Raw genomic sequence first — 24,163 nt, 5'->3', positions numbered from 1 at the left:
GTTGTCCTCGGGGTTCGTCCTGCTCGGATTTAGCATGTCTTTCTAGACATCGTCCAGAACAAAGTATTGCTGTCGTTTCGAATCTACTACGTAGTTCACGCGTACTCAGCCGATGAACCAATGCTCTTGCAGCCTGGTAGCAATGTCCACTGTCGTCAAAGACAGTGCTGTCTTCTAATAGTCACTGTCAATCAATTTATGAGGGAATTGATGTACTGGAAAGGCACGCCAAATGTAGACTTGCACTTGCGTCGGCGGCTGAAGCATATATATCTCTATGCCTACGGGATATCCGCTGCTGCACGATCCCTACATTGACCACAATTTCAGCCCCATTGCTTGAGAAACGACAATATCAATTTTAAAATAGCATTCTCTTTGGTTATATCTCCTTAGTCGTACTCACTAATGATTCTGTTTCAAGATAGACACTGGCATTGTTTGACCAGTCGGCCTACAGGCGCAGTATGACTAACTTCGGCGCAGACCCCACCCGATCCCCAACGTCACTGGAAGCTTTTATCCAGACTTGCGCACCTTTCTGCGGCATCAACTATCCTGGTAAACGGCTCAGTAGCCCATTGGCCGCCATCCTGCCGTAAGTTACTGCAATCTCTGTGAATTTCATGCACAATCCGTTGTTGTTTGCTGGGTCGCGTTGAGCCCCACGTTGCCCCTCATTGCCATCATCTCCATCCCACCTGGATCAAGACCATGAAGAGCTTACTGTTCCATCCAGATAATGCCGTTGGATCTGTCATTATACCTGGTCACGGACTCGACCCCTGCCATCCTCAAGGGCCGTGATCTATGCACCGTGGTGGAAGAGGCCCTCAAAGGAGGTAAGGTCTGCCGGTTGCCGGGTATTTCTTCTAGCTGATTAGCGTCGCGCAGGTGTGACGGTGGTTCAGTACAGAGAGAAAACGAGCGACACCGGGGAACAGGTGCAGACGGCTAGAAAGCTGCACCAGATTACTCAGAAGTATGGGGTGCCTTTGCTGATCAACGATCGAGTGGATGTTGCTCTTGCCGCGGGAGCTGAAGGAGTTCACCTTGGCCAGGATGATATGAGTATGTCACCGTGTCTATCATGGACGTGCAAGCCTCGATACTAAACAATTATAGCTATCCAAGAGGCCAAGAAACTATTGCCTAAAGATGCCATCATTGGTATCAGCGCAGGTAACATCGAGGAAGCCCAAAAAGCCGTTGATGCTGGCGCCGATTATCTCGGAATAGGAGCGATGTTCGCGACTCCCACGTAAGTGAACATGCCGCAGATGAATTGCACTCAATTATCTTGTATCAAACACTCACATCGACTAGGAAAACCAATACCAAACAAATTCTTGGAACGACTGGCACCCAGACTATCCTAAACGCCATTGCAGACTCTGGCCGCTCTGTCGGAACCGTTTCCATTGGCGGCATCAACCTGTCTAATGTGCAACGAGTCTTCTACCAGTCCAAGTCCCCTAAGAAGGGATTGGATGGTGTTGCCATTGTCAGCGCTATCATGGCGGCAGACGACCCTAAAGCTGCCGCCGAGGCCTTCGTTGACCACATTGCTACTCCACCACCCTTCGTGCGTGGGCCGGCACCTCAGGCTCGGGAGGTCTCTTCTCTGGTTGAAGATGTGCCACACATCGTCCAGAAGGTTGTTCAGGCTCATCCCTTAGTACACAACATGATCAACTTTGTTGTAGCAAACTTCGTGGCCAATGTTGCTCTTTCGATGTACGTCCTCCGAACCTGGTAAAAACATCTCATCCTCCTTTGCCTAACACCTAATTAGGGGCGCATCACCGATCATGTCGCCCTACGGCGATGAAGCCGTCGATCTCGCTCAGTTCGACGGCGCTTTGCTCATCAACATGGGGACCCTGACCAGCGAGAGTGTTCCCAACTATCTCAAGGCTATCAAGGCCTACAACTCCCGCGGCAACCCTGTCGTCTATGACCCCGTCGGAGCAGCTGCCACCCACATCCGACGCGGAGCTGTTAAGCAGCTCATGGCAGGCGGATACTTTGATCTCATCAAAGGAAACGAAGGAGAGATTAGACAGGTCTATGGAAGCAGTGGCGTGACACAGCGGGGCGTCGACAGCGGACCAAGCAACCTTGATAGCCAAGCGAAGGCTACGTTGGCTCGGGATTTGGCCCGGAGAGAGCGTACGGATAGCCCCCTTGTTGAATTTCCGGAATAGGAGACTAACCCAACCCAACAGATAATGTCGTTCTTCTTACCGGCGCTGTCGACTATCTCAGCGACGGAGAGCGAGTGCTTGCGGTTGAGAACGGACACGAGCTGCTTGGACAAGTCACGGGAGTACGTCAAACTATAATCCCCTCATAAAAGCCGAACAGACACGCTCTGTTTCTAAGAAAGAAATCACGCTAACAACTCGTAGACTGGCTGCGCTGTCGGCACCGTCTCCGGCTGCTTCCTAACCACCCACCCAACTGACAAACTACTCGCTGTCCTCTCCGGTATTCTGATGTACGAGATCGCAGCCGAGAACGCAGGCTCCAAGGAACACGTTCGCGGACCCGGAAGCTTCGTGCCTGCATTCCTCGACGAGCTGTATGCCATCCGCCAGGCCGCTCTGAAGGGCGACCGTAGCTGGATTGCTGGGCGGACTAAGGTGCGAGAAATCATTTTGTAGTCGATGAGGCGAAAAGGTTGAATGGAACTATAAAAAAGGGAAAGAAAAAGTCCACACACGAACTGAATGGATATAGATACCAAAAGTTGAATAGACATCAATGATATTCATGCCTCAGGCACCCAGGTGTCAAGCGTTCCCCGCACGGCGATTCTTCTCCTCGCGGACTTCCCCGCCCGACTTCCTCCGCTGCAACTCTCGACTATTTCAAGCCAGCCATTTCCTCCTTTCGTCCGCCACCAGGCCTATACAGCTGAAGGCACAGATATCGTCCGAGTATCGTATTCCCATATACACTGCACACATCAATCCATTCACAATGGCGTCCATTTCACGAGCAGCTCGCATCCGTGAGTTCAATGCATCCCCTCCCCACATAGCAGGACAGCCATAGAATTAACCCGGCTATACAATCCAGGCAATCCAGCACTATTGTAAACCGATCCCAACCCGAATCCAATCACTCCGCCAACATACTAACAATATTCTTTCTCACTTCCCAGTATCTGCGATCTCCAAGAGAAATTCCGCACCCCGATCTACGAATTCTCCAAACTGTACCTTCTCCTCAAACCCCAACCCCCAACCTACATACTGACAACAACAACACCCCCACAGAATCCCCACAACCACCAAAATGCTCAAAGCCAGCGCAGCCCTCTCAATCCCAACCTTCATCACGACGCAAAGCCGCTCGAAACTCGGCGACACGATCACCGAACTCCAACCCCACCTCGAAGGCCCACACATCCGCGCGAACGTCGACAAAACCCTCTTCTCGATGATCACGCCGGAGATCGACGCCCTGCTACCAAAGGCTCCCTTCAGCGACACCAAGGGGGCCGCGAATAAACCTCTCGACGCGATCATCGTCGGCATCGAGACGCATATCTGCGTGACGCAGACGACGCTGGACCTGCTGGAACGGGGACATAGGGTGTATGTGCTTGTGGATGGGGTGAGTAGTGTGAATGCGGAGGAGAGGGGGATTGCGCTGGCGAGGCTGCGGGATGCGGGGGCGATCGTGACGAGTAGTGAGAGTGTCTTGTTTGAGATGTTGGGGGATGCGAAGCATGAGCAGTTTCGGGGGGTGAGTGGGTTGGTGAAGGAGATGAAGGAGGAGACGAAGGGGGCGTTGGAGGTGTTTTCGAGGATTTGATCTATTTTCTGTCTCCCTCCGGGTCTTTGAGTGTGCATGCTAGGTCTAGATGATAGTTGTTTGCGTTCGGGGCAGGAATGTTATGGACGAATACCATGGGTTAAATAAGGTTCCAAAGATTAACATACATTTCTCAATTTGATCCAACGGTTAATAATCACCAGTATGGGAATGGTTTGCTACTACGCGAATTAAAACGGCTACTGCATAGTACATGCCCAAGCCTGATGTGCCCTATTGACAAAACATGACCAGACCTGCCTCGTATCCCACGCATTTAAATGAACCGAACTCGAGTCTACCTACGCCGACGCATTCCTAATCTGTTTCATTTAGGATTCGTCACGGCCCGACTGGGCGGCTGGGCGGAGTTAAGCCACCCAAAGGCAGAGGCTCCCCCGATCGGATTAGATCCCCATGCCTTTCCGGTTCGCGGTTCGTCGGGCGAAGCGCGAGACGAGGCCGGTTGAGAGGAGGCCGGTGTCTCTCCAAGATCGGCACTGGAGCTCCTAGGGGCACTGCCAACTGGTGGAGTGCGCGAGGACGCTTTGGTGGGTCGAAGCACCTTCATGGGGCGACCTCGAGATGCCCTACCTGCCGCAGATGCGCTTGCATCCAGTTTGGAGTCGCGTTTCCACGAACCCCAAACTCCGACAGGCTCCACCTTTGTCGACCCTGCGGCTTGAGATTCCAATGATACCGGGGGCTTGTTTGAAGCTTGAGGATTCTCGGAGCCAGGAAGCTCATGATTATCCCAAGATTGGGCCTTTCGGCTCTCTTGGGATTCCTCAATGGAGCCACTGGCGGAAGCAGACATAGATCTGGCAGATCTGGTCTGGGATGGGGAACCGATCGGCTGTCCAATAAGACCGACGTTCGAGTGTCCGTTGATCTCGTTGCCCTGGTGGGATTCGATGCGCGGACAAAGCGACCCATCCGACACCGTGCGAAGAGATTTGAAGGCCGAGTCATCCTCCGGCCGAACTAAAGGAATCGATATCTTGTTTCTCTCGTCATCGACCATGATTATCTTGTCTTGAGAGAAAAGCACGTCAGCATTGTGAGAGCGCAGGACGTCGCTTCCAATGGCGATTTGAATAGAGGGATCACTTGGATCGACTTCACGAACGAGGAACCGGACGGTCAGTGATGGAACCTGGGGTTCTGGGCTGCTGGACCGTGACGATGCCTGATGTACACTAGCTTCGGGCAGATACATCGGAAGCTTGATGAATTGCAGGCCATCTTCTTCGATCACTAAATCTGCCAGACCAAGCTTCCGAATCATCGTGGTCCCCAGCGACGAAACATACGACCCTGAACAAACGGCCGCGTAAAGGAGTGAATCATTGGAGAAATTGGTCGTCAACCAGCACCGGATAATGCAAGGAACAGGCCCAAGCAGGAAAAGCCCTGGGGGAGGGATGAGAGGGGATCCATTGGCGGAGAGGCCCATCATTTTGCTAGTTGTGTCCAGGCCCAGGCTGTTGGCCCTGGCGGAATGATGGGAATGGCCGGATGAACTCTGCCTTCCATCTGACCGGTGTGACAAGGATCGTTCGGTCAACGGATGGGCCCCCATACCGCTTCCAGTCCTCAGCGGAATCTCGCTGCTGGAACGACTAGTTTGTCCGTAATATCCATGGATGGCGCTTTCATCGAAACGAACGCTGTTTGCCCTGGATGTCCCGCGCCGTGGCTCGTCATCATTATCAAGACCCATCGTGGTCACTGCGCCAGAATGGTGTCCTTGGTCAAACCCTTTGAAAGCGTCGGCCGGCGAATGAAAGATAGGTTCTGCGGCAAGAAAAGACGGAAAGGTCAGCCTAATCAGATTCAAACACAAAGCGATCTCGAAATGAAAAGCTTCTGCATACCTGTGGATACTGTACCTCCAACGGAACCGGGAAATGGCGACAAAGGACCCCAGACGCTTCTCAATCTCGCATCCTCGTCTCTTCGCCGTTCTAGTCTCGCAATCCGCTCCGCCTGCTCGAACTGGGTAGCATGAAGCTCCTTCAGCTCTTCAAAAACGCGCCAAATATCGTCGCGGGAGGCAAAAGGGTACTGAGCGTCCATATCCGAACACGTGGAACAGCACTGACAGGAGACTGCCAAAGTGGCAAACGTGGTAAAGTCAAAGAAAAAGCAAGACCAGTCTCCCTGTTCGACGTTCTGTTCGAATGATTATGCACCGCCAACCCTCCTAGGTCTGGGCAGATATATCTTCCTGCTCCCAGGTATCCTGTCGTGATCCGGTACTGTCGTGGCCCTCTTTGATTCCTCGAAACTCCTCCACCCTGCTGCTCTGACAGACGGCCGTACGGCCGTCCACCCAAATGACTAAATATGAAGATCCGGTGCCTTTTCCAAAAACATACGAGATGGACCCAAGAGAAATATTGAAATGGATGATAGAATTAAAGGTTTAGGCGATGGGGGCAAATGGATCGGAAGGAAGCGGCAGAAGGGATGGACGGTGATACGGAACGAGTGTCGGTTGCAAGAGCGAATGCCGAGCGACTACCTGCGGACAACTGAAGTTGAGCGAAAAGAATACGAAAGCAGAGCGAGGAAGCGAGAAAGGCTTAATAAAGGCTAGTCTCAACGAGATAGCACCAGCGTGAAGGGAATCCCTTTCGGTGTATGATGAGAGGGTTTAAGACGCGGAACGGAGGTAGGTTCTTCTCCGACGAGAGGGTTAGGGGATAGTTGAATAATAGCGGGATGTTCAAGTAAGTAAGGAGTACTGGACGCGTTAATGATGGAGAATGGTGCCAGAAAGTCACAAAGGAACAATGTGACAGGCAAAAGGCTAGCTAAAAGAACGAGAGCAGAAGGAGAGCAAGTTGGGTTGTCGGACAAGAAATGAGGGGATTCCGCCTGTCAACCGATTGGGTCCGTCTAGACCGCTTTCCTCCCCGGATTTGGAGTACAAACAAACATTTCCATTCTTTCTTCTTTCATTATCCCCTCACATTCTTTCAATGTTATCCCCTCACATTCGGCATCCTCAGTTGATTCGCAAATACGATCCCGTCAACCAACCACCCATCTTCTCCTGCCACCACGATGGTAGACCCCGAAATAGCGAAAGCCGCCCCAAACTAGACGGAAGCACAATCTGGGCTCCATAGCCAGACAGTATCTGATTAACCACTGCTTCCGCGACGTCTTCCGGATCAATTGCAGCATTATTGACTAGACCCCTGTCTAGAAACCGCTGAATCATAGCCGTACGAACCCAGCTGGGGTGCACAATTCTTGAATGAAGCAATGATTTAGTCAACCTGCCAAGCCGAGATAATCGAGACTTGCACTGGGGAAGAACATACGTCGTTCGAACGGAAGGTGCCTTGTAGACGAATCGCAACTCCTGGCCGAGTCCCTCATGGAGCGATAGAGCCGCGGCCTTGGTGCACGAATAGTCCACGTTGGTGCCCTGCGTGAGAAATGAGGCCGTACTTGCCATGGTGACTACATGTCCGTGGTTCCGGGCCACCATTGATGGCAGGAACTCTCGGATCAACGAGAAATGCGATATAATGTTGACATTGAAAATCTTCTGAGCTTGCGCCGCGGGAATTCCAAGGATCGGCCTGCCGGACCCTGTTCCTGTATTGTTGATGAGAACGGTGGGATTGCCGTGTTCCGATCGGATGCGTTTCGCGATGGCTTGTAGGTTTTCGACATTGGTGATATCGACCTTATATTTCCGAGTTTATTAACCACCGTTTTTCGGTCAAAACGTTAGCCAGCTGGCAAAGAGGATGAAAAACGGCAGCTCTAAATGACATCATCTCACTTACCCAGACTTTCGCTAGGTTCTACGACATGTAAAATGATAACCTTGATGTTACGGCCGGCCAAAGACGAGACGATTTTTGCCCCGATGCCACCGCTTCCCCCGGTTACAACGACAATCTCTCGGCTCCAGCCCCATGTGTTGTCCTTGACATTGTTATTTAGCCCCCACTTGGATAGATAAGAGTTCGCCCAGCGAAGAAGCATGAAACTGCCAATTGTACCGAGTCCGGCAGTCCAAAGCGGACGAGGAATTCTTGATACATTGGAGACGAGGTCTCTCATCTGGCTGCGAGCAATTTGTGCCATTGCTTCTTGGTTGCAGGAACGAGATGAAGGGTTGATTTGCCATCTCCCCACCGAATCCTTCGCCTGATAAACGACATAGCCTGACGGTCACGTGGCTCTATTCTGTCTTGGATCTGCTGCTTCGAATGGCAATCTCGAGCTTTCGATATTCATCTGATGAGACATTCGCTACTGGGGCTTCTCACCTTGCTTATGCTTAATTCATGTCCCAGAATCCGCACCGTTTGGTCCTTGAACATATGAACCCATGGTTTCGCCTTTCCATTCTTTCTTTCTCATTTGTCTTCTTTTCTGGAATTCAAGCAGACATACATCCAATGCATAGCAGCGGTGGCTTCCGTAGGTGTTCATGATTTTTTCCTCCAGAAGATTGCGGTTTCCCACCAAAATTTATATGGGTTTTGTGTGCCTGAGGCAACATGCCAAGCATTCGCATTTTCTCACGCTCTATACGCAAGAAGACCTCTTCCTCGACATGCAACTACATAATTATGTAGCTCAAAATGTAGTTAGGATCATATGCAGCCTTTTGTTATTCGTGTACCAACAAACAAAAGAGTCGTCATATGGCGCAGGATTTCCTGTTGTCCCATTGAGTGAAGCCAGCCCAATTATAACAAGCGATATACACATACTGACATGGGAGTGGAATAATCAATGGATATGTAGATAGATTATAACACAAAACCTAGGTCTAAGATGGGATATCTGCACCAATGTAATCCAGAAACCTTCACTACATGCTAACTAATACAAAACCAATACTTTATTAATTGGAGGAAGATAAATCTAGCTATCCAACTATCCAACTATCCTCTAATTACTAATTAACGAAGTCAATTTCAATCAACTGCCCACGTCTACCATCTAACTAACCCTACAGTTTACTACCCCTGCGATATTATTGTTTCGAATAAAGCACGGAAGACCAAGAGCACAACCGACTTATCCGTGCTAAGAATGGTGGAGAGACCGAGGCGCTTGGACGACAGGGAAGATCGGGGGTTTACTCCGTAGTATACAGGGGTGCGAGTCATGGCCCGCAGGCCGTTTATATTGCGGCGCAGCATTGGCCGTGTCTCAAAGCCCTTGGGCTCTGGGCTACAGCTGTCGGCGAATATTCGTAAGTAGGAATTATTTAATTAAGCAATTCAACTATTTGTGCGAGTGAAGTGGATAGTACTTTGTTTACAGCTTCCCCTTCGAGGAAGAATTACGAAGAACGAACTACTTAATTACGGGGATCTAGCATTGACCGCATAATCAATGAAGCTAATAAAATTAATAATTCTTAGCGAGTGGACAAAGAACCCTGCTCGTCCGATCGATGCTCCTCCACCTCCACCGTAAAATCCACCGTCTTAAGTACGCCGCCGGGCCTGGCCTCTTCGGTCAAATGTCGGGTGCTCTCGGTGCTCTCGCTGGCGCTGGATCGCCACATCGTCTCTTGTCCATTCCGCTCCTGATGGCCAGATGTACTTATGTCGGTGATTATGGCCGAATTTGTATTCCTCAAACTCCTGGCGTCGAGGAAACTGCGATGCTTTGACCCCGTATAGATATAGTTCTCTCGTGCTCTGCTGCCGCTGATCGTGGATTCGTTGATGTATGCGCTTCCTTTCGGGTGCGAGAGCTCGACCTCATCGGGGAGTCGGGTTGTAATAAGTCCGGAATGTAGGCCGGCGAAGATGTGGTAGAGGGTAGGGAGGCAGGCGATGGTAATGGTTACGCACATCATGACTTGACCGCAGATGGCTGGAGAGATGATGTCCCCTGTCGATGCAGTTAGAGTTGGAGGTAGTATGAAGGAGTGGATGAAAGAAGGGGCTCGTACAAGTAGGGTCGGATGATTGTAGAAAATACGGTAGAAGAACAAGTTGCGAGATCGCGAGACAGACAATACTATCCAGTATTAGTTTAAGGGATGTAAAATGTTGGATGGAATCACCCACAGAAACCGCGCTGAGAAAGAGCAAAGAATTTTCAGTCTCTTTTGCCACGCCATTTGAACGTCACGCATCATGAAGAAGGGTATAACAATGATGACTATTTCAAGAAGGATGTGAAACGCCGAGATCGGATAGACAATGACGCCCTAGGATGACAGATATCAGCAAGTTGTTGCTTTTTAAATCCGAGGTTTCGATTCATACCTCTCCGCCACATCTATCAGGGTCGTAGAGCCATGGTCGTGGCATTTCACATTGGAAAGCAATTCCAAACAGCGCGAATATGGTCCATGCAGTAGTCAGGCCAATGGTGATGGTGCAAGCCCGGCGAATGTGATTGTTAGGCGTCAGTTTCCATACTAAAAGAGTTGTGGAAGTTTTTGATAACGAGAGGATCACGATCTGGATTAATTGTGCAGCGTAGAAAAACTATGCATCAAGTGTATGAGTGAGTACTCCGTACTGTAAGGCAGAGCAGGACATATTCACTACTTACTTTGCTCGCTTGGTGGAGGGCAGGTGTCTTGAGGGTAGAGACATGTCTTCCCAATCCGTGATCCACAGCTTTTTGCATAAGCACCACTTGGATAATTGCTAATATCTGGTCATAGTAATGTTTGTCAATATCCTACAAATTTCTCATCTGTTGTTTTTGCTACTTACCACACCTATCCATATCGGCGTATTAACAATTGTCTGCCGCTGCTTGAAGTATATTGTGGACACAAATTTTGCCACGACAAAGATGATCGTAGCGATCAGGAAGGCCACAGACACAAGGGTAACAAGTGGGCCACGATTATCATCGGAAAGGACCTGGAAAGGGGCTAATGAGTCGGGCATTCTCACAATAATGAAGCATCATAGTTAGACAAACAAGCAGGAAATAAAAGAGGGAGAGAGAAAGAAGCGCTGAAAGTCCAAGGGGGAACTGAGGGAAGACACAGCTTCCCACATTTGTCATTTGGATACACCCATGGCGGCTAATACAGGCCAGGGTTCTTTGTGACTCCTGGGTGATTTGAACTGCACCGCTCCGGATCCCTGCCTTGCCCTGGTCACAAGCAATGTGCCTCTCTAGCAAAGGGAAATAGACCAACTCAGGATCGGAGTTAATCGCGCGAGAAGGCCCAAACACTACCGCATACTGGCCAGACCACCAACACTTGATCCGAGGCACTGCGGCCTTCCAAGAAAGTTAAGACCGCCATGGGCGTAGGACGGCACGTCGGAAGAAAGGATCAAAAGGCTTGGAAACCTCAAATCTGCCCGAGATTAAACTGGCGTGGGGACGGTCGATCCCTAAGTCTTTCACTAAGTCCCACTAAACTTCTTGGCCAGCAGCCTCGATACCGATGCTGGCAAGCCCTAGCGTGCTAAGTTATCTAGTGCCGTCTTCTCATTGGCGACTTCATATGTCCATATTATCACGGTTGCATCCCGCCATACTCGCATGCCTTGGGCGACATGGATTTGGTCCAGGGTGCAGTGCCAACTTGCCATTTTCGGGGGTTTCGCCGGAAACACTTGTCCGTCTAATATGCGATGCGGTAATTAGATTTTTCCTCTCAGGGGAGGAGAAAAGGATTGTTTTTCACAGAGAACAATCTCTCCTGTCTCTGTCTTTGGACTCTTTGTCGCAGCCGGGGGAAATCTATAATCATCACTGGAAGTTTGAAAATGTACGACGAAGAGGTTGAGATGAAGAGCGGCAGCGCTGTTCGATCAGCACCGGCCGAAGTCAATGCGCATGGAAATGCCAGTGCCGATTACCGCCAGAGACAACAATTGGAGGTAAGCCATGCCCCTCTTCACCTTTTCGTTGTTCTTTGTTTTCTGACACAGTATCCCTGTAGAGATACCTGAATTTCTTTTCATCCCTGGCATTTTCTGCCACACTACTTGCTTCCTGGGAAGCAACTGGAGGAAGTTTGCTGGCTGGTCTCGCCAACGGAGGTCCTGCGGTCATTGTATACGGCATCATCATCAGTGCCGTCGGCAATCTGGCTATTGCGAGCTCTCTGGCTGAGCTAGCTTCAGTGTAAGGATCATCTTTCCCATGCCTATCGCCAAATCAGAAAACTCATGTTCTGGAACAGGCATCCGACTGCGGGAGCACAATACCACTGGAGTTATGTTCTTGCGCCGTGCTACCCTCGTTTTCTCAGCTTCTTCCAAGGTCAGTGAATCTCCTCGGCTCGCGATAAGGTCGAATTTACACTGACTTACCTACGTGCAGGATGGGTTACCGTAGGATGCTTCTGTCTAGTGCTTTCCATAGGGCGTTGATGCTGACACCCTTTGATAGGTCTTCTCTTGGGCTGCTCTAGTCTGTATTTCACCTTACTTCATCGGCACCGAAATTGAAGGCATGGTTGTTCTCGGTCATCCGGAATATGAAGCCAAACGATGGCATGGAACTTTGCTGATGTGGGCTGTTGTCCTCATTCCGATCGTTATCAACGTCTTCGCTCGTCGCGTTCTTGCCGTAATCGAAGTCGTAGCTGGCATCATGCATGTTGTCTTTCTGCCGGTGACCATTGCAACTTTTGTCATCCTTGCCCCTCGCAATCCCGATGCTTTTGTCTGGGATACATTTGTCAGTGGCCTCAGTGGCTGGCAGAATCCGGGCGTGGTCTTTTCCGTCGGACTCCTAGGGGTCCTGACACCTCTGAGTGGTACGTGTCTCATCCCCTCCAATCGATCGTTTGGTTGTTCAAAACTTTCTAACCCCAGAACCTATCATTCCACAGGAGTTGACGGCGTAATCCACATGTCGGAAGAGGTCAAGAACGCGAAAAAGGTCATCCCGCGCTCCATGATCTGGGGCACGCTCATCAACGCCATCATGGCCTTCGGCTACGCCATCGCCACCCTGTACTGCATGGGCAGCTATGAAGAAGCCCTCCTCAGCCCCACCGGCTACCCGATCATCCAAATCGCCTACCAAGCCACAGGCTCCAAGACCGCCACCTACATCCTCATGGCGATGGGCATGCTGCCCGGGTGGATCGCGCTGTTCAACGGCCTCGCCTCCGTCACGCGTCTCACCTGGGCCTTTGCGCGAGACAACGGGCTCCCGTTCTCTGACTTCTTCGTGAAAGTCGACCCGCGGTACAAGATCCCCATCCGGGCGCTGTTCCTCGTCGCGTCGTGCGTGATCGCCCTGTCTTTCATCCAGATTGGCTCCACAGCCGCGTTCAACGCCATTTTGTCGCTAAGCACCATGGGTTTGTACATCTCTTACCTCCTTCCGTTGATTTTCCTGGTCATCAAACGGTTCACTGCTCCTGGCGAGATCCCGCAGGGGTCGTTTACAATGGGCAAGTGGGGGCTGCCGGTGAATCTGGTGGCGATTCTGTTCGCGACGTATTTTGTCATCTTCTTGCCGTTCCCGGCTGAGATACCTGTGACAGCGGAGAATATGAACTATGCAGGCCCGGTGTTGGGCTTTGTCATGCTCTTTGCGTGTGGTGACTGGGTGGTTCGCGGACGGCACAAGTGGAATGGTCCGACGATGAAGTACTCTCGGGAGTGAGTCATTGGCGATATTAAAGAGGGCGAAGCGGTGGGTTATAGATGCTATTTGCTGTTTCTCGTGTTATAAAGTTTCAAAATCAAAGATCTTGTCTTTTTTTGAGATGAAGTATAGACAGTCAAAGTCAAATGTATGTTGGACGATTGTTTAGGCCTTGCACAAGCTATTCTCAGCGAAATGCCAGTCAAAGCCATGTCGGCAAAAGTCGACTTAATCGTTTTCAGCAGTGTTTAAGGGATCAATGACCCGGACATCTCAATCGCTGTCTGATGTAAATATTTATGAAGGACTAATGTTGACGCTCCTATGTCATATATCGATCTAAGAAAAACTGACTGACCGTATCTACATTTTGTGTCCATCATTTCGGGGCCTCCATCCATCCGGGATGAATCAGGGGAAGCTGCTCGGGGTCTTGGTCCGGCCAGTTCTCCCTAATGGTCTTCATAATAACATCATAGACCACGCGATACCCTTCCGCAGTCAAATGTAGTCCTAAAATACAGGGTTAGCATGTTGTCGATAATTCGGACCACACTTCCGGAACCAAAAAAAAAAAAAAAAGAAAGAAAGAAAGAAAAAGAGGAAATGAATGTACCATCCGTAAAGAGTGCTTTAAAGGCCTCAATTTCAGGCAAGTCCCTTGATCCAGGCAGCGGCTGACCTTCCTTCCATCCCGCAACAGAAACAAACGCCGTCCAAACATCGGCAACCACCGCCCCAGTCGAGGTCGCGACTTCGCGAGCCGCGTCCGCATACGTTTTCGTAAAACTGGCGGTTCGGCTCGGATGGGCATTTCCTTTACCCTCGTCGAAACCTTGCAGCTGATACTCGTTCACAGGTGTTGGAGTAAGGATTAGAATCTTGGTTTTCTGGGCAATTGTTGCCTCGTGCTGGATGATACTTTTCAGGTTCTGCTTGTATTCCTCCAAGGGGACGTGCTGCGTGGTGCCGGGGACACAGGCGTCATTGGCGCCGAAGAATATCGCCTGATCGGTGTCAGTGAATTTGCATCGAGGATTCGAAGAATATAGAGTCTGTTACCATGAATCGAACAGTGGCTTTCTCTGGTGTGGGAAAGAACTTTGGGAAGACATTGATGGCGTGGGCTGTTGTGTAGCCACTAAAAACAGCACATCGATGAGAAAAAGTTCCCAGTAGTCACTAGATTTGATTCAAGTAGATATTACTGAGCATACCTGAACCCACGATTGATGACATCAAGTCGTCGACGGTACGCTGGCAGGCAGTTAGTATGGATTCACTGAAAAACTAGGAATAAAGCGCATACCATCTTGCAACGCTCCGTTTAACCCGAACCCAGTGTCCTGGATACTCGACATTTCGGTGATGGAGTCACCGAAGATGATGAATTGATCATAGGGCTTGAATAGCCCATCTTGCACGGCAGATGAGCCCATATCGATCGAACAGTCTAAATGAATCAATCTAGTAGAAGTCTATTGTGTTGAATCTGCCAAGGTCTAAGAAGTAGCAAAAGATCGTCGGAGGGGTTTGCAGGGAAGGAAAGTCGAGAACGCCGGCGGGGCCTCAGCAGAATGATGGATCCCCTTCCCTTACCGCCCGACGCTCTCCGCTTTTCCCTTTTCATCACGGAGGTCGGCGTCCACCTTATCTTCCTGTCCTTGTACGGCTGCCTGTCGCACGCCGAAGTTACTAGGAGACTTGTCAAACAAGCGCCATTACCCGCACGCACTCTCTATACCAGACTACTCTGAACCAGATACCCGGGCAAAGCAATGTATGGTTATGGCGATATGACCGGAGTGAAATGGATAATACAAGATGAGTCTTCTGTTGTACATATATCTCTTAGTATGGCTCCACACCCATCCATTCTCATATTCTGATTATCTTACCTTCCATGTCGGCCAGTTATATGGGTCTGCACCCGATGGACTGGGAATTGGGTCCAAATCCAGTGTGCTGTGACGTTTCAGAAGGTATTCGCGGTGGAATGACGATAGATTATTAGAATTTGTCAAGCAGCTCTCTTCTCTAAGCATTCGATTCTCTCATCGTGGAGGCCAGGGGCGATGACTGAACCCTCCGCAGAAGAGGACTGGACTCCGTTATTATTTCTTTGCTTTTCGATTGAATGCATAATAAAGCAGGTAAAGATTCAAGCATTTTTACTTTCCAAGGGAAAAGAAAGTGTCCCGGCAAATTGAGTAGAACAATTCGAGCTTGAGTGCAAAGGAGAGATTTGTACCATTATATATGCATAGCCCACCGGCAGAGCAGACCATGACTGGGACAATTTGCGTTTTTCACATTGTTTCTCTGAGGCATCAAAAGTCCTTGAGGCGTATCTAGTTGAGTATAGATTGTCTAGATCTGAATGTCATTCGTCGATCAGTGATGATTCTCGGAGATGAGAGGGAATTGTGGAGAGGCGTGGGGATGGCCGATCCCCGATCCCCACTTGGATTGTTCAATGTCCATGACCATGTCCGTCCAGTAAGGTCAATTCCCCGCCGTAACTAGGCAATCATTGACATCTCAATCCATTGATGAGAAGGCGGAGGTGGGAGCTTGCAATCCACCTTGTCTTCGAGTCGCCATCACGTGAGACAACAGGGGCATGATTCACTGTCTACTCCGTACATACGCGCCAAGGTGACGGCGGCAGGTAAACAAACGTTAAACACACTTCCTTCGGTCAAACACCATGGTAGGTTTACCCAACCTTGTCCGTATAGCATGACTCTCACCCCTCAACAGCTAGTGCCCTGTCGAAGGCTCTTCCGTGGCCTCCTCTCACCCCTCGGGAGCTATCATACCTGTCTGGCAACAACGCGATCGAAAATCTGCCGGACAGTCTTCACAGTTATCCATCCTCCACCACTTCGAAATACATTCACACGGAAGCACTTCACTACAGAGTTACCTCGTACAGATAGTACTAGGTTCACAGTGCAGGTTAAAGGACCCCATGAAACCGAAGAAGATGACCACCGAGACCTACTCCTTGCGCAACTGGAAAAGATCCCCCGGGATACTCAGTTTCTCGAAATAACGGAAGATACACCCTCGAACGTGGAATGGGAGCTGCTTAGAAACCATCTCAATCAGATAAAGGACCTGGAGATGTGCAGTGGTTTCAACGAGGAGTTGAACGACGCGGAACTACCGGAACATTGGCCGCTGGAACGGCTTTGCGTTAGTAGCGCCTGCGGAGAAGTGTTCCGGAGTTCATTCGTTCTCGAAGGAAGAGTCAAGCATCTCGCTCTACTATTAACATCAGGACTACAATTCGAAGGCCCGACGAGTAATGAACTATGTCAAGCGAACAGTGAAGCGATTGCTCGAGGAGAAAAGGAACCCAGGTACGCCAGCGAGAAGAAGAGATTGCAGATGATATCGATTCCAGAACTGGTCGTTGAAAACATCAAAGAGCGATGGGTGGGGATTGAACCAACGCTGCCGCCAACCACACGCAATGATAACCTACCGCTTCTTCCTAAAGAAGTACCCAGCAAGATGACCAAACTGGAGATCATTGAAAATGATTCCATCGACACTTTCAACCGAATGACGGTTGCGCTTCCTCATATCGTGGAGCGGCTCTCCACACTCAACATTCGCTCTACAGACGGATTAGATTTTCATTTCACCAAGGAAGGCCTGTTTACATGTATCCTTCCGCAGCTGTCAACGTTGAAAACCCTCGTTCTTTCAGTTGGCGAGGTCTTCGAGAGTGAAACCCTTCTTTCCTCTCTCTACACGATCCTCCCCCCAAATCTCTCAACTTTACGCTTTAGAGGTCCGACGTCGCTTGTAAAGACCAGCGAGTGGGACAATTGGATGAAGTCCTTCGCTTCTTCCGACTTTCTACCAAATCTGAAACGACTTAGCTTTGTACTCGACCTACACTATGGGGATCCAGAGAACAACTCATACCGCCGAAAGAAACTTAACACAGCTCCGGAGGACGCGCTTCGAGATGCGCAGGATGAGTGCGAAAAGCTTTACCGCGCTGTTGAGCAGCGTGGCGTTGTAGTTGAGCCATTCCATGATGAATGGGCTACTCGTGGGTCATTTCTCAAGCAAGTTGATGAGCGGTGGATGCAACTTTGAGTGCTGTGGTGCTCTTTGATGGTTTGTAAGATATAAAACTCAACTCTCATGTATTATACTCAAGATACCCCTCTCAATTTATTGCCTCGAATGGTATAAATATTCTTCATAAACCAAACAGCAACTAATATGCAGGATTCGCCCCCCTCTATATCCTCCTATCTTTCGGACGAAATGACTTTCCTGCCAACCCTTTTCATTCTCCCTCACAATGTAGGCCATTTTTGTCAACAAAAGCTTAAATTTCAAGTGCTTCACAAGAGGACTTTTAATGAGACTATCAAAGAACCCCTACAAGACGAGAAGTAAGATGTGGCATAAAGGGTAACCTTGTCCCGGACCGAGTCACTTGGCTTCCCGTTAAATCATCGCGCGTCACCTGCCAGCCTTGAATACTTTGAGAAGCCCAGAGACTAGCTGACCATGAAATTGGCTAAGTAGAAAATTGATCGTTCATAGACCACGCATAGTCCTAGAGCGGGGCTCACCAGGGACGTTGCTCTCCCAATCAAAGGGAATGAAGGAAACAAGACCTGTTGATTGGTTGCATAGCTACATATAAGGAAAGGAATCGTGAAGCGACAAAGCCACCTTAACAAAGTGAGGTAGAGTATGATCTTATTGCACTGTATTCGTCAATCTCGCAAGCCTAGAGGCAAAGATTCATGGTGCCTGATACCGTGCCAAGAGAGTTTTCAACCGTTCATCGTCCGAGTATCTCCTCAAGGCATTCTGTTTCCAAACTTCCCAGCTCATATCTACATCTTTGTTCAGGGCATTTCGAAGACCCTGGAAAAGACCCAAAAAGCCTTCCCAATCGGCGAAGTCGTACCCGCAGCAGAACTGAAAGCGATGAAGGATTCGGCCGTTTCTTACTACGTCTGCAAGGTCTCGATGGCCTCTAGTCTCCAGTATTGTTGCAAAGACCGATTCATCCTCGCCAATACTATTGATCCCATCATAAAAGTCCGCGACGGGAAGAAGCATGATTGGAGATTTGAATGCCGCAGACTTCGAATCCGTATAAGCCCACTCCCAGTCGACAATGCCTGTAATATCATAATCATCATTGATAAGGATGTGATATCCTTTGTCATCCGCGTGTCTCAGGTAGAATCGACCGTCGTCAAATCTGTGATGTAGCAATACCTCGGAAACTGAATTCAAAAGAAAGCGATGGACTAAGAATGGATCTATTTCACGTCCCGCGTAACTTTCGCCTTTCATGATCAACCCCAGAATCAATTCAATGCTTGCGCAAAGATACTCTCTAGGAGTATTATAAGGGCCGAGAGGAAGCATTTGCGAATTATGATAGTCCGTCAATGATTCTCGTGCGAAAGGTCCGGGTTGATTGGTCCCTGGTCGGTCCAGAGATCCCATAGTATCGAAGGGATATGATTCCAATTCGATATATATATCTGCCAGCTGACTCATGATTTTCTTCCTTTGCTCTAGAGAAGCCAGAGACCAGCGCAGTGACTTCCCCGAGAGTCTCTTTATAAGAATGTATCCGACTCCAATAGGAGATTCCCCTTGCAGACTGTAATCGAATACCTTAGGAGCAGGAACCTTTGTGTTGCTTAGGAATTGAAGAGTTGCTACTTCACTCCGCATGATATAATCACGCAGTTCGGGCGGTGGAGATGCCGCGTTGAATCTCCGGATACGTACTAACCACCGAACTCCATCGTCGAATAGAATTTCTATATGATAGTTCAAGCCTCCCATCACAGATGAGCGTGTTGATCTGTCGTACAGAAGAGGTTGCGGCGAAGAGCAAGGAATGCCATTGCGCAAATGGCTTGCTCTTGTGAGAAGTGCACCCAGGTCAAGAGATTGAAGGAGCCTCGTGATCTCCTTTCTTTCAGCTTCTCGAGCGGCGGAATCGTATGGTTCACCATCCTTAATGTTGGCTGTTAGCAGGGTCGCTTGTGAGATAACAACAACCTAGTTTGCTTACCTGCCACTTGGGACATTCGTGGTCAATATGTTTGACACAGAGATGGCGGTCACAGATAATACATTCTCCGTCAGAACGTACGGCAGGTCTGCTGCAATTTTGAATATCACACGGCCACATAGTCGACTTCGTCCTAGGTGACTAAATAGTCAGGTGTGTTGTTCGTTACGGATAAGAAGCTCTCAGGAGCTGGGAGCCTTTGATTATGGCGATCTGTCATGTGACCATGGAATGTTGCGGACGACAAGGAGATTCTTCTTGACCCGTCCGATACTAGAGACATAAGGGTCTACGCGGCGCAGGGAGCAGGGAGCTAGTCAGAATATACCATGTGTCAGAGGATTTCCCGCATTCTTTGGTGTCAGAAACCGTTGCTTTTGCTACCTATGGGGCGATCGTGATGAATCTCACCATGTCTAAGTAACCTTGCATACGAAAGGGATGAGATGACATGGAATTGTAAATCCACCGAATGATGCTACGATGGGTCGCCAAGCCAGGGATCCATGACCAAGCCAACGACAAGTTCACTCTATACGAACCGACCAACCCACAATGGATCCTACTGCTCACATCAGAACGGATCTTGTTCACCAAATTTGCCGAATGGCTTGCATCATCGCGGCTTAGTTTCAATCACTACGCTGCCGACTGAGGCGCGTGTCGGAGGTGAACGAACCCCCGATTACCGGAAGCGGGCAATTTCTGCAGCGAAGTGAAATAAAGAGAAAGAAGTTGTGTTTCATGCTTTGGATAACGTGTAAGGTGGTGCTATTTTTAGACAGTGACTGTCCTCATCATAGCGTCTAATGCTGTCTTCTTGCGGGTGATACATTGCATAATGTAATTGCGATCGATGGTGGAAAGTCCCCCCAAAGTAGGTTGTGTACCTTGGTCAGCAAGCGGTTCGTATCGTTCGAGTTCATCTAGTGAATCTGTTGGCCCGTCTATGAGGTTGTGCAACGAATCCAGCGTTTGCTTTGCCTTGGACAAGGTCATCTTGAGCAGGACATTCTGAATAGCCTGTCCCTCTTCTTGGCTGACTTTGTAATCGCCTAGGGAGCAGAAGGTCAACCGTTGATCCTCCGGCGGAAGCAAGCCTTGGTTGCCGATGACAAGTTGCTCAAATAGTTTGAAAATCATTTCCATCGCAGACAGTGTGAGGAGGATCGCCGAGAAGGATTTCTCGCATTCCAGGCAGGCATTAAAGTTGTCGCAGGTCTCAAGTGTGGCAGTGACTGACTTCATTGCGAGATCAAATCGATCTAACGATTGGTGAGACGTGAGCCGATGCAATGTGGTGACGTTGTTGGCCTGCTTCTGGACACAAGCGCAAGCAGTCCCTGTTTCACTTATGTTGGGAAGCGGCGAAGGCAAGTCAAATGTCAAGGGCGTTGTCGGATCGCTAGGCTGTCCTAGATAGCCGGCCCCATTTGTGAACGACAATGGTGTCGTGAAGCCTTCCATACTAGCGGACTGATTCCCGTGCGTCGTATCCATGATGGACCCCAATTCCATCGTCCAAGCATCAAGGCCATCTGGTGATGGGTCGGTTTCACCTATGATATCTCCGGTGGCAGGTTTCAGAACGGGATTAAGAGGCGTCGACCCTGAAGATGATCGCGGGGTATGAGCCTGGACTGGAATCAGCTGTTATCCAAAAGGGTACACTGGCTACTCTGGATCACTTACGGGTTTCCGGCGGTTGACCGAGAGTGCTGGGCTTGGTAAAAGTGATGAAGGGTCTGTAAGATTAAGAGCCATTTCATCAAGTTCACAGTTGGTCCCCCGCAGCTGCTCTGTAAGCCACTGCAGGCGCATTTGATGTGCCCTCTCCAATGTCTTACGGTTTTTGCTTCCTTTAGGTTTGCCGGCCCGGTTCTGATAGCCGTAGCGACACGAAAGGCCTTTAGACGCGCAACGGAAGCAAGGGGAACCGCCCGAGCACTTCACCTTGCACTGATGGCAAGAGTCACAGGCGGATCGTAGCTTTTGTTTGTGGGCCGGATTGTCTTGTGGTGGCTCTGACGGGCTGGTCAAGAAGGGGAGTGTCGTAGTCATGATGGTGCCAAGAACAGAAGCAAAGGAGTGGCCGTTTCTCTGGCAGATGACTATGGTTCGACAGCATTGTTCCAGGAAGCTTGGCCTCTAATATACAAAGAAGACCCCTGAGGGGAGTTCAAATAGGATGGCGAAGTCTGAGGGGGCGAAACCCAAGACATGCAATGAAACCATGCACCCATATTCAGTTAGCCTACAAATACTCTATTTCTCCAAGGCTTATTCCCCATGGTTAATTCAAGCAAACGTTTGGCCCGATCCGGAGATCTGATGGGCTTGAGTTTCATTCAATGACACGGAGTAGCCTTGCAATCTCCTAGGATGACAGGGGGAGTGTAGACAGCTAGCAAAGAACTTTTCATTTTCGAAACTGTCGCCATATCGTATTGGGGGTCAGCTCACACCAACTGTAAGAAACAAGCGGCATGAGCAGCAGCCACCGGGGATTCAGCCCTCGTAAAAGGCGTAGCTGTCAGTGACTCTGTGCGGGATCGCTGCCATGGACGTTGAGTGGTCATTCTATGCTACCTTTTCCTCCCTAAGCCAGAACGGTTGTCGTCAAAGACGAACAGGGATGGGCAATGGTAAATATTGTTGCATTAGATCAGACGCCAACCCGATTCCCAATGAGTTCGCGCGTTGACAGGCTTGGGCCCGTGTGAGGATGGCGTGAGGGCTCTTAAGAGGAGAGGAGCGAAGAGATCGCCGGTCTTGGCGTCGATCCGCCCCGTCACGGGACAAGCCACCTCGGCCGAGCTCGCAGTCCCGTCTCCTCGGCCGAGCTGCCTCAGGCGAGAGATTGCCTAATGCGGTAGTCCCTCAGGAGTCGCTGCTCCTCTCGCGCTCATCGAGGCCGAGCTTTTGCATACCCTCCGAGCCCGAGCGACTTTCGCATCATGACTGCTGGCTATCATAAAATAGACCCCTACAGCATGGGGATTTCTCACAGATCCTGCCTCGAGACTTCTCCTCTAATCTCTCCCACACGTCTTGTTCGTTAGTTGTCAACAATCTATTTCAGTCACCATGTCGACCTCATTGGGCCAGCGACCTTCGAACGACACAATGGACAAGGAGGAGAAGGCTGCGGATGCTAAGCCGCTTGAGCGTGTTCCACCTAATGGCGGTGCCAAAGCTTGGGCGTGCGTGGCGGGCTCGTTTCTGTTGCAGTTCTGCTCCTTCGGTTATGTCAACGCGTATGTGTATCATCTACTTCCTGCCAATGCCCCGAATCCATGAATCCTGCTCACCATCGATCATCTAGATGCGGTATCTTTCAACTCTATTATTCCGAGACCATGTTCAAAGATCAGACCTCGTCCTCTTTGGCCTGGATTACCACTCTTCAGATCTTCCTTCTGTTCATGTTCGGACCCGCCGTTGGCAAGCTTATTGATGTCTACGGATGTCGCAAGCTGCTGCCACCATTCAGTGTCTTTGCGGTCTTTTCGGTTTGCATGTTGAGCCTGTGTAAGCAATACTGGCAGGTAATGCTGGCTCAAGGTGTCGCATTCGGACTCGCCGCCGCCGGACTATCTCTCCCTGCAATGGCTACCGCAACACAATGGTTCTCGACCAAGAAAGGTTTAGCAGTGGGCATTGTCTCGTCTGGCAGTAGTTTAGGTAAGAGGACCGACTCTCGTATATTCAAAGTTCTGTGATGACTGACTATTTTTGGACGCGCAGGTGGCGTTATCTATCCATGCATGCTGCCGCGTCTGATACAACAAGTAGGATTTGCATCCGCTGTCCGATGGACCGCTTTGATGCAGGGCATCCTCCTGTTGATTGCAAATCTTCTTTGCTCCTCTCCATTTCCTCCATTGAGCAAAGTGTCCCCGGCAGAAAAGGACGCTGCTCCAAAAAGTGGGATCCGTGGCTTTAAGAGCTGGCCTTGGGCATTTTTTGTCCTGGGATGCTTCTTTACCATGTGGGGCCTCTTCGCACCCTTGAACTACTTGCCGGAGATGGTCTCTCTTCATGGTTACGAGGACTTCGCCCAATACAGCTTGGCTATCGCTAACGCCGGATCGCTGGTTGGTCGGATTGTGCCAGGGTGGGCAAGCGATGTCATCGGCCAATTCAACGCTATGTGCTTGGTGACTACACTGTCCGGTATCTTGGTACTGGCATTTTGGCTTCCCTTAGAGTTCCACACGTCTCTCGCTGGAATCATCGTCTTTGCCTTGCTCTATGGCTTTGTCAGTGGCGGATTCGTCAGCCTGGGACCCCCCTGTGTTGTCGCCCTCGCGGAAGATCGTGTTGACGAGATTGGCGTTAAGCTTGGAGGATTTTGCTTGGGAATTGCTCTTGGCGCTTTGACAGGTCTCCCTATCGAAGGAGCCATCAAGGACAGAGAGGGAGACAAATTCACGGGCTTAATGTGCTTTGCGGGAGCAACCATGATCCTTGGAGGAATATGTACGGCGGCTGCCCGGATTATCAAGGGTGGTCCTCAAATCTTGAAAAGGGTTTGATCACACAAGACAGTCTGGTTCTGCTTTGTTGCGTTGTGGCTTAACTTAGAAATTACCCATACCTAATGTTGAACTAATTGAACTCCGCTTCTTTCATGGCTGGTTTGACTTTCTCTTCCGTTTCCTTCTCTTCACT

The 24,163-nt window shown here is 49.9% G+C and overlaps 11 protein-coding genes across 11 annotated transcripts; 5 read left to right on the top strand and 6 right to left on the bottom strand.

The window, feature by feature from the left end:
• Positions 1-742: 742 nt before the first annotated feature.
• On the top strand, positions 743-2,666 carry THI6 (bifunctional hydroxyethylthiazole kinase/thiamine-phosphate diphosphorylase; the record flags this gene model as incomplete). Its single annotated transcript, XM_046093485.1, has 7 exons — positions 743-842; positions 895-1,071; positions 1,126-1,261; positions 1,327-1,737; positions 1,796-2,172; positions 2,229-2,329; positions 2,412-2,666. The coding sequence occupies 7 exons, from the start codon at positions 743-745 to the stop codon at positions 2,664-2,666; spliced, it is 1,557 nt and encodes a 518-aa protein (XP_045949463.1).
• Positions 2,667-2,985: 319 nt separating this feature from the next.
• On the top strand, positions 2,986-3,825 carry LDX57_011742 (putative isochorismatase family hydrolase; the record flags this gene model as incomplete). Its single annotated transcript, XM_046093484.1, has 4 exons — positions 2,986-3,016; positions 3,085-3,100; positions 3,170-3,223; positions 3,285-3,825. 4 exons carry the CDS (start codon positions 2,986-2,988, stop codon positions 3,823-3,825), a joined length of 642 nt encoding a protein of 213 aa, XP_045949462.1.
• Positions 3,826-3,936: 111 nt separating this feature from the next.
• Positions 3,937-6,742, bottom strand: LDX57_011741 (uncharacterized protein). Its single transcript, XM_046093483.1, has 2 exons — positions 5,703-6,742; positions 3,937-5,622 (listed from the first exon to the last, which is right to left on the bottom strand). The coding sequence occupies exons 1-2, from the start codon at positions 5,902-5,904 to the stop codon at positions 4,154-4,156; spliced, it is 1,671 nt and encodes a 556-aa protein (XP_045949461.1). The 5' UTR covers positions 5,905-6,742; the 3' UTR covers positions 3,937-4,153.
• Positions 6,743-6,838: 96 nt separating this feature from the next.
• Positions 6,839-7,938, bottom strand: LDX57_011740 (uncharacterized protein; the record flags this gene model as incomplete). The annotated part of the gene is made up of 3 exons (XM_046093482.1): positions 6,839-7,088; positions 7,161-7,500; positions 7,635-7,938. 3 exons carry the CDS (start codon positions 7,936-7,938, stop codon positions 6,839-6,841), a joined length of 894 nt encoding a protein of 297 aa, XP_045949460.1.
• A 1,291-nt stretch (positions 7,939-9,229) lies between these two features.
• On the bottom strand, positions 9,230-10,730 carry LDX57_011739 (uncharacterized protein; the record flags this gene model as incomplete). The annotated part of the gene is made up of 6 exons (XM_046093481.1): positions 9,230-9,711; positions 9,773-9,840; positions 9,891-10,033; positions 10,092-10,316; positions 10,384-10,488; positions 10,551-10,730. 6 exons carry the CDS (start codon positions 10,728-10,730, stop codon positions 9,230-9,232), a joined length of 1,203 nt encoding a protein of 400 aa, XP_045949459.1.
• Positions 10,731-11,567: 837 nt separating this feature from the next.
• LDX57_011738 (putative GABA permease) lies at positions 11,568-13,425 on the top strand (the record flags this gene model as incomplete). Its single annotated transcript, XM_046093480.1, has 6 exons — positions 11,568-11,681; positions 11,744-11,928; positions 11,987-12,066; positions 12,127-12,137; positions 12,196-12,565; positions 12,641-13,425. The coding sequence occupies 6 exons, from the start codon at positions 11,568-11,570 to the stop codon at positions 13,423-13,425; spliced, it is 1,545 nt and encodes a 514-aa protein (XP_045949458.1).
• A 361-nt stretch (positions 13,426-13,786) lies between these two features.
• Positions 13,787-14,846, bottom strand: LDX57_011737 (SGNH/GDSL hydrolase family protein; the record flags this gene model as incomplete). Its single annotated transcript, XM_046093479.1, has 5 exons — positions 13,787-13,920; positions 14,024-14,414; positions 14,470-14,548; positions 14,625-14,664; positions 14,717-14,846. The coding sequence occupies 5 exons, from the start codon at positions 14,844-14,846 to the stop codon at positions 13,787-13,789; spliced, it is 774 nt and encodes a 257-aa protein (XP_045949457.1).
• Positions 14,847-16,117: 1,271 nt separating this feature from the next.
• On the top strand, positions 16,118-17,526 carry LDX57_011736 (uncharacterized protein; the record flags this gene model as incomplete). Its single annotated transcript, XM_046093478.1, has 2 exons — positions 16,118-16,120; positions 16,171-17,526. 2 exons carry the CDS (start codon positions 16,118-16,120, stop codon positions 17,524-17,526), a joined length of 1,359 nt encoding a protein of 452 aa, XP_045949456.1.
• A 663-nt stretch (positions 17,527-18,189) lies between these two features.
• Positions 18,190-18,513, bottom strand: LDX57_011735 (uncharacterized protein; the record flags this gene model as incomplete). Its single annotated transcript, XM_046093477.1, has 1 exon — positions 18,190-18,513. The coding sequence occupies one exon, from the start codon at positions 18,511-18,513 to the stop codon at positions 18,190-18,192; it is 324 nt and encodes a 107-aa protein (XP_045949455.1).
• A 1,753-nt stretch (positions 18,514-20,266) lies between these two features.
• On the bottom strand, positions 20,267-21,007 carry hasA (Zn(II)2Cys6 domain-containing transcription factor hasA; the record flags this gene model as incomplete). Its single annotated transcript, XM_046093476.1, has 1 exon — positions 20,267-21,007. One exon carries the CDS (start codon positions 21,005-21,007, stop codon positions 20,267-20,269), a length of 741 nt encoding a protein of 246 aa, XP_045949454.1.
• A 1,569-nt stretch (positions 21,008-22,576) lies between these two features.
• hasB (MFS-type transporter hasB) lies at positions 22,577-24,027 on the top strand (the record flags this gene model as incomplete). Its single annotated transcript, XM_046093475.1, has 3 exons — positions 22,577-22,746; positions 22,815-23,173; positions 23,237-24,027. 3 exons carry the CDS (start codon positions 22,577-22,579, stop codon positions 24,025-24,027), a joined length of 1,320 nt encoding a protein of 439 aa, XP_045949453.1.
• Positions 24,028-24,163: the final 136 nt, after the last annotated feature.

This window comes from Aspergillus melleus (assembly GCF_016097325.1).
Source record: "Aspergillus melleus strain CBS 546.65 chromosome Unknown contig7, whole genome shotgun sequence".
Lineage (NCBI taxonomy): Eukaryota > Fungi > Ascomycota > Eurotiomycetes > Eurotiales > Aspergillaceae > Aspergillus > Aspergillus melleus.
Note: the sequence above shows the minus strand (reverse complement) of the source record. Positions and strands in the feature narration are given on the sequence as shown.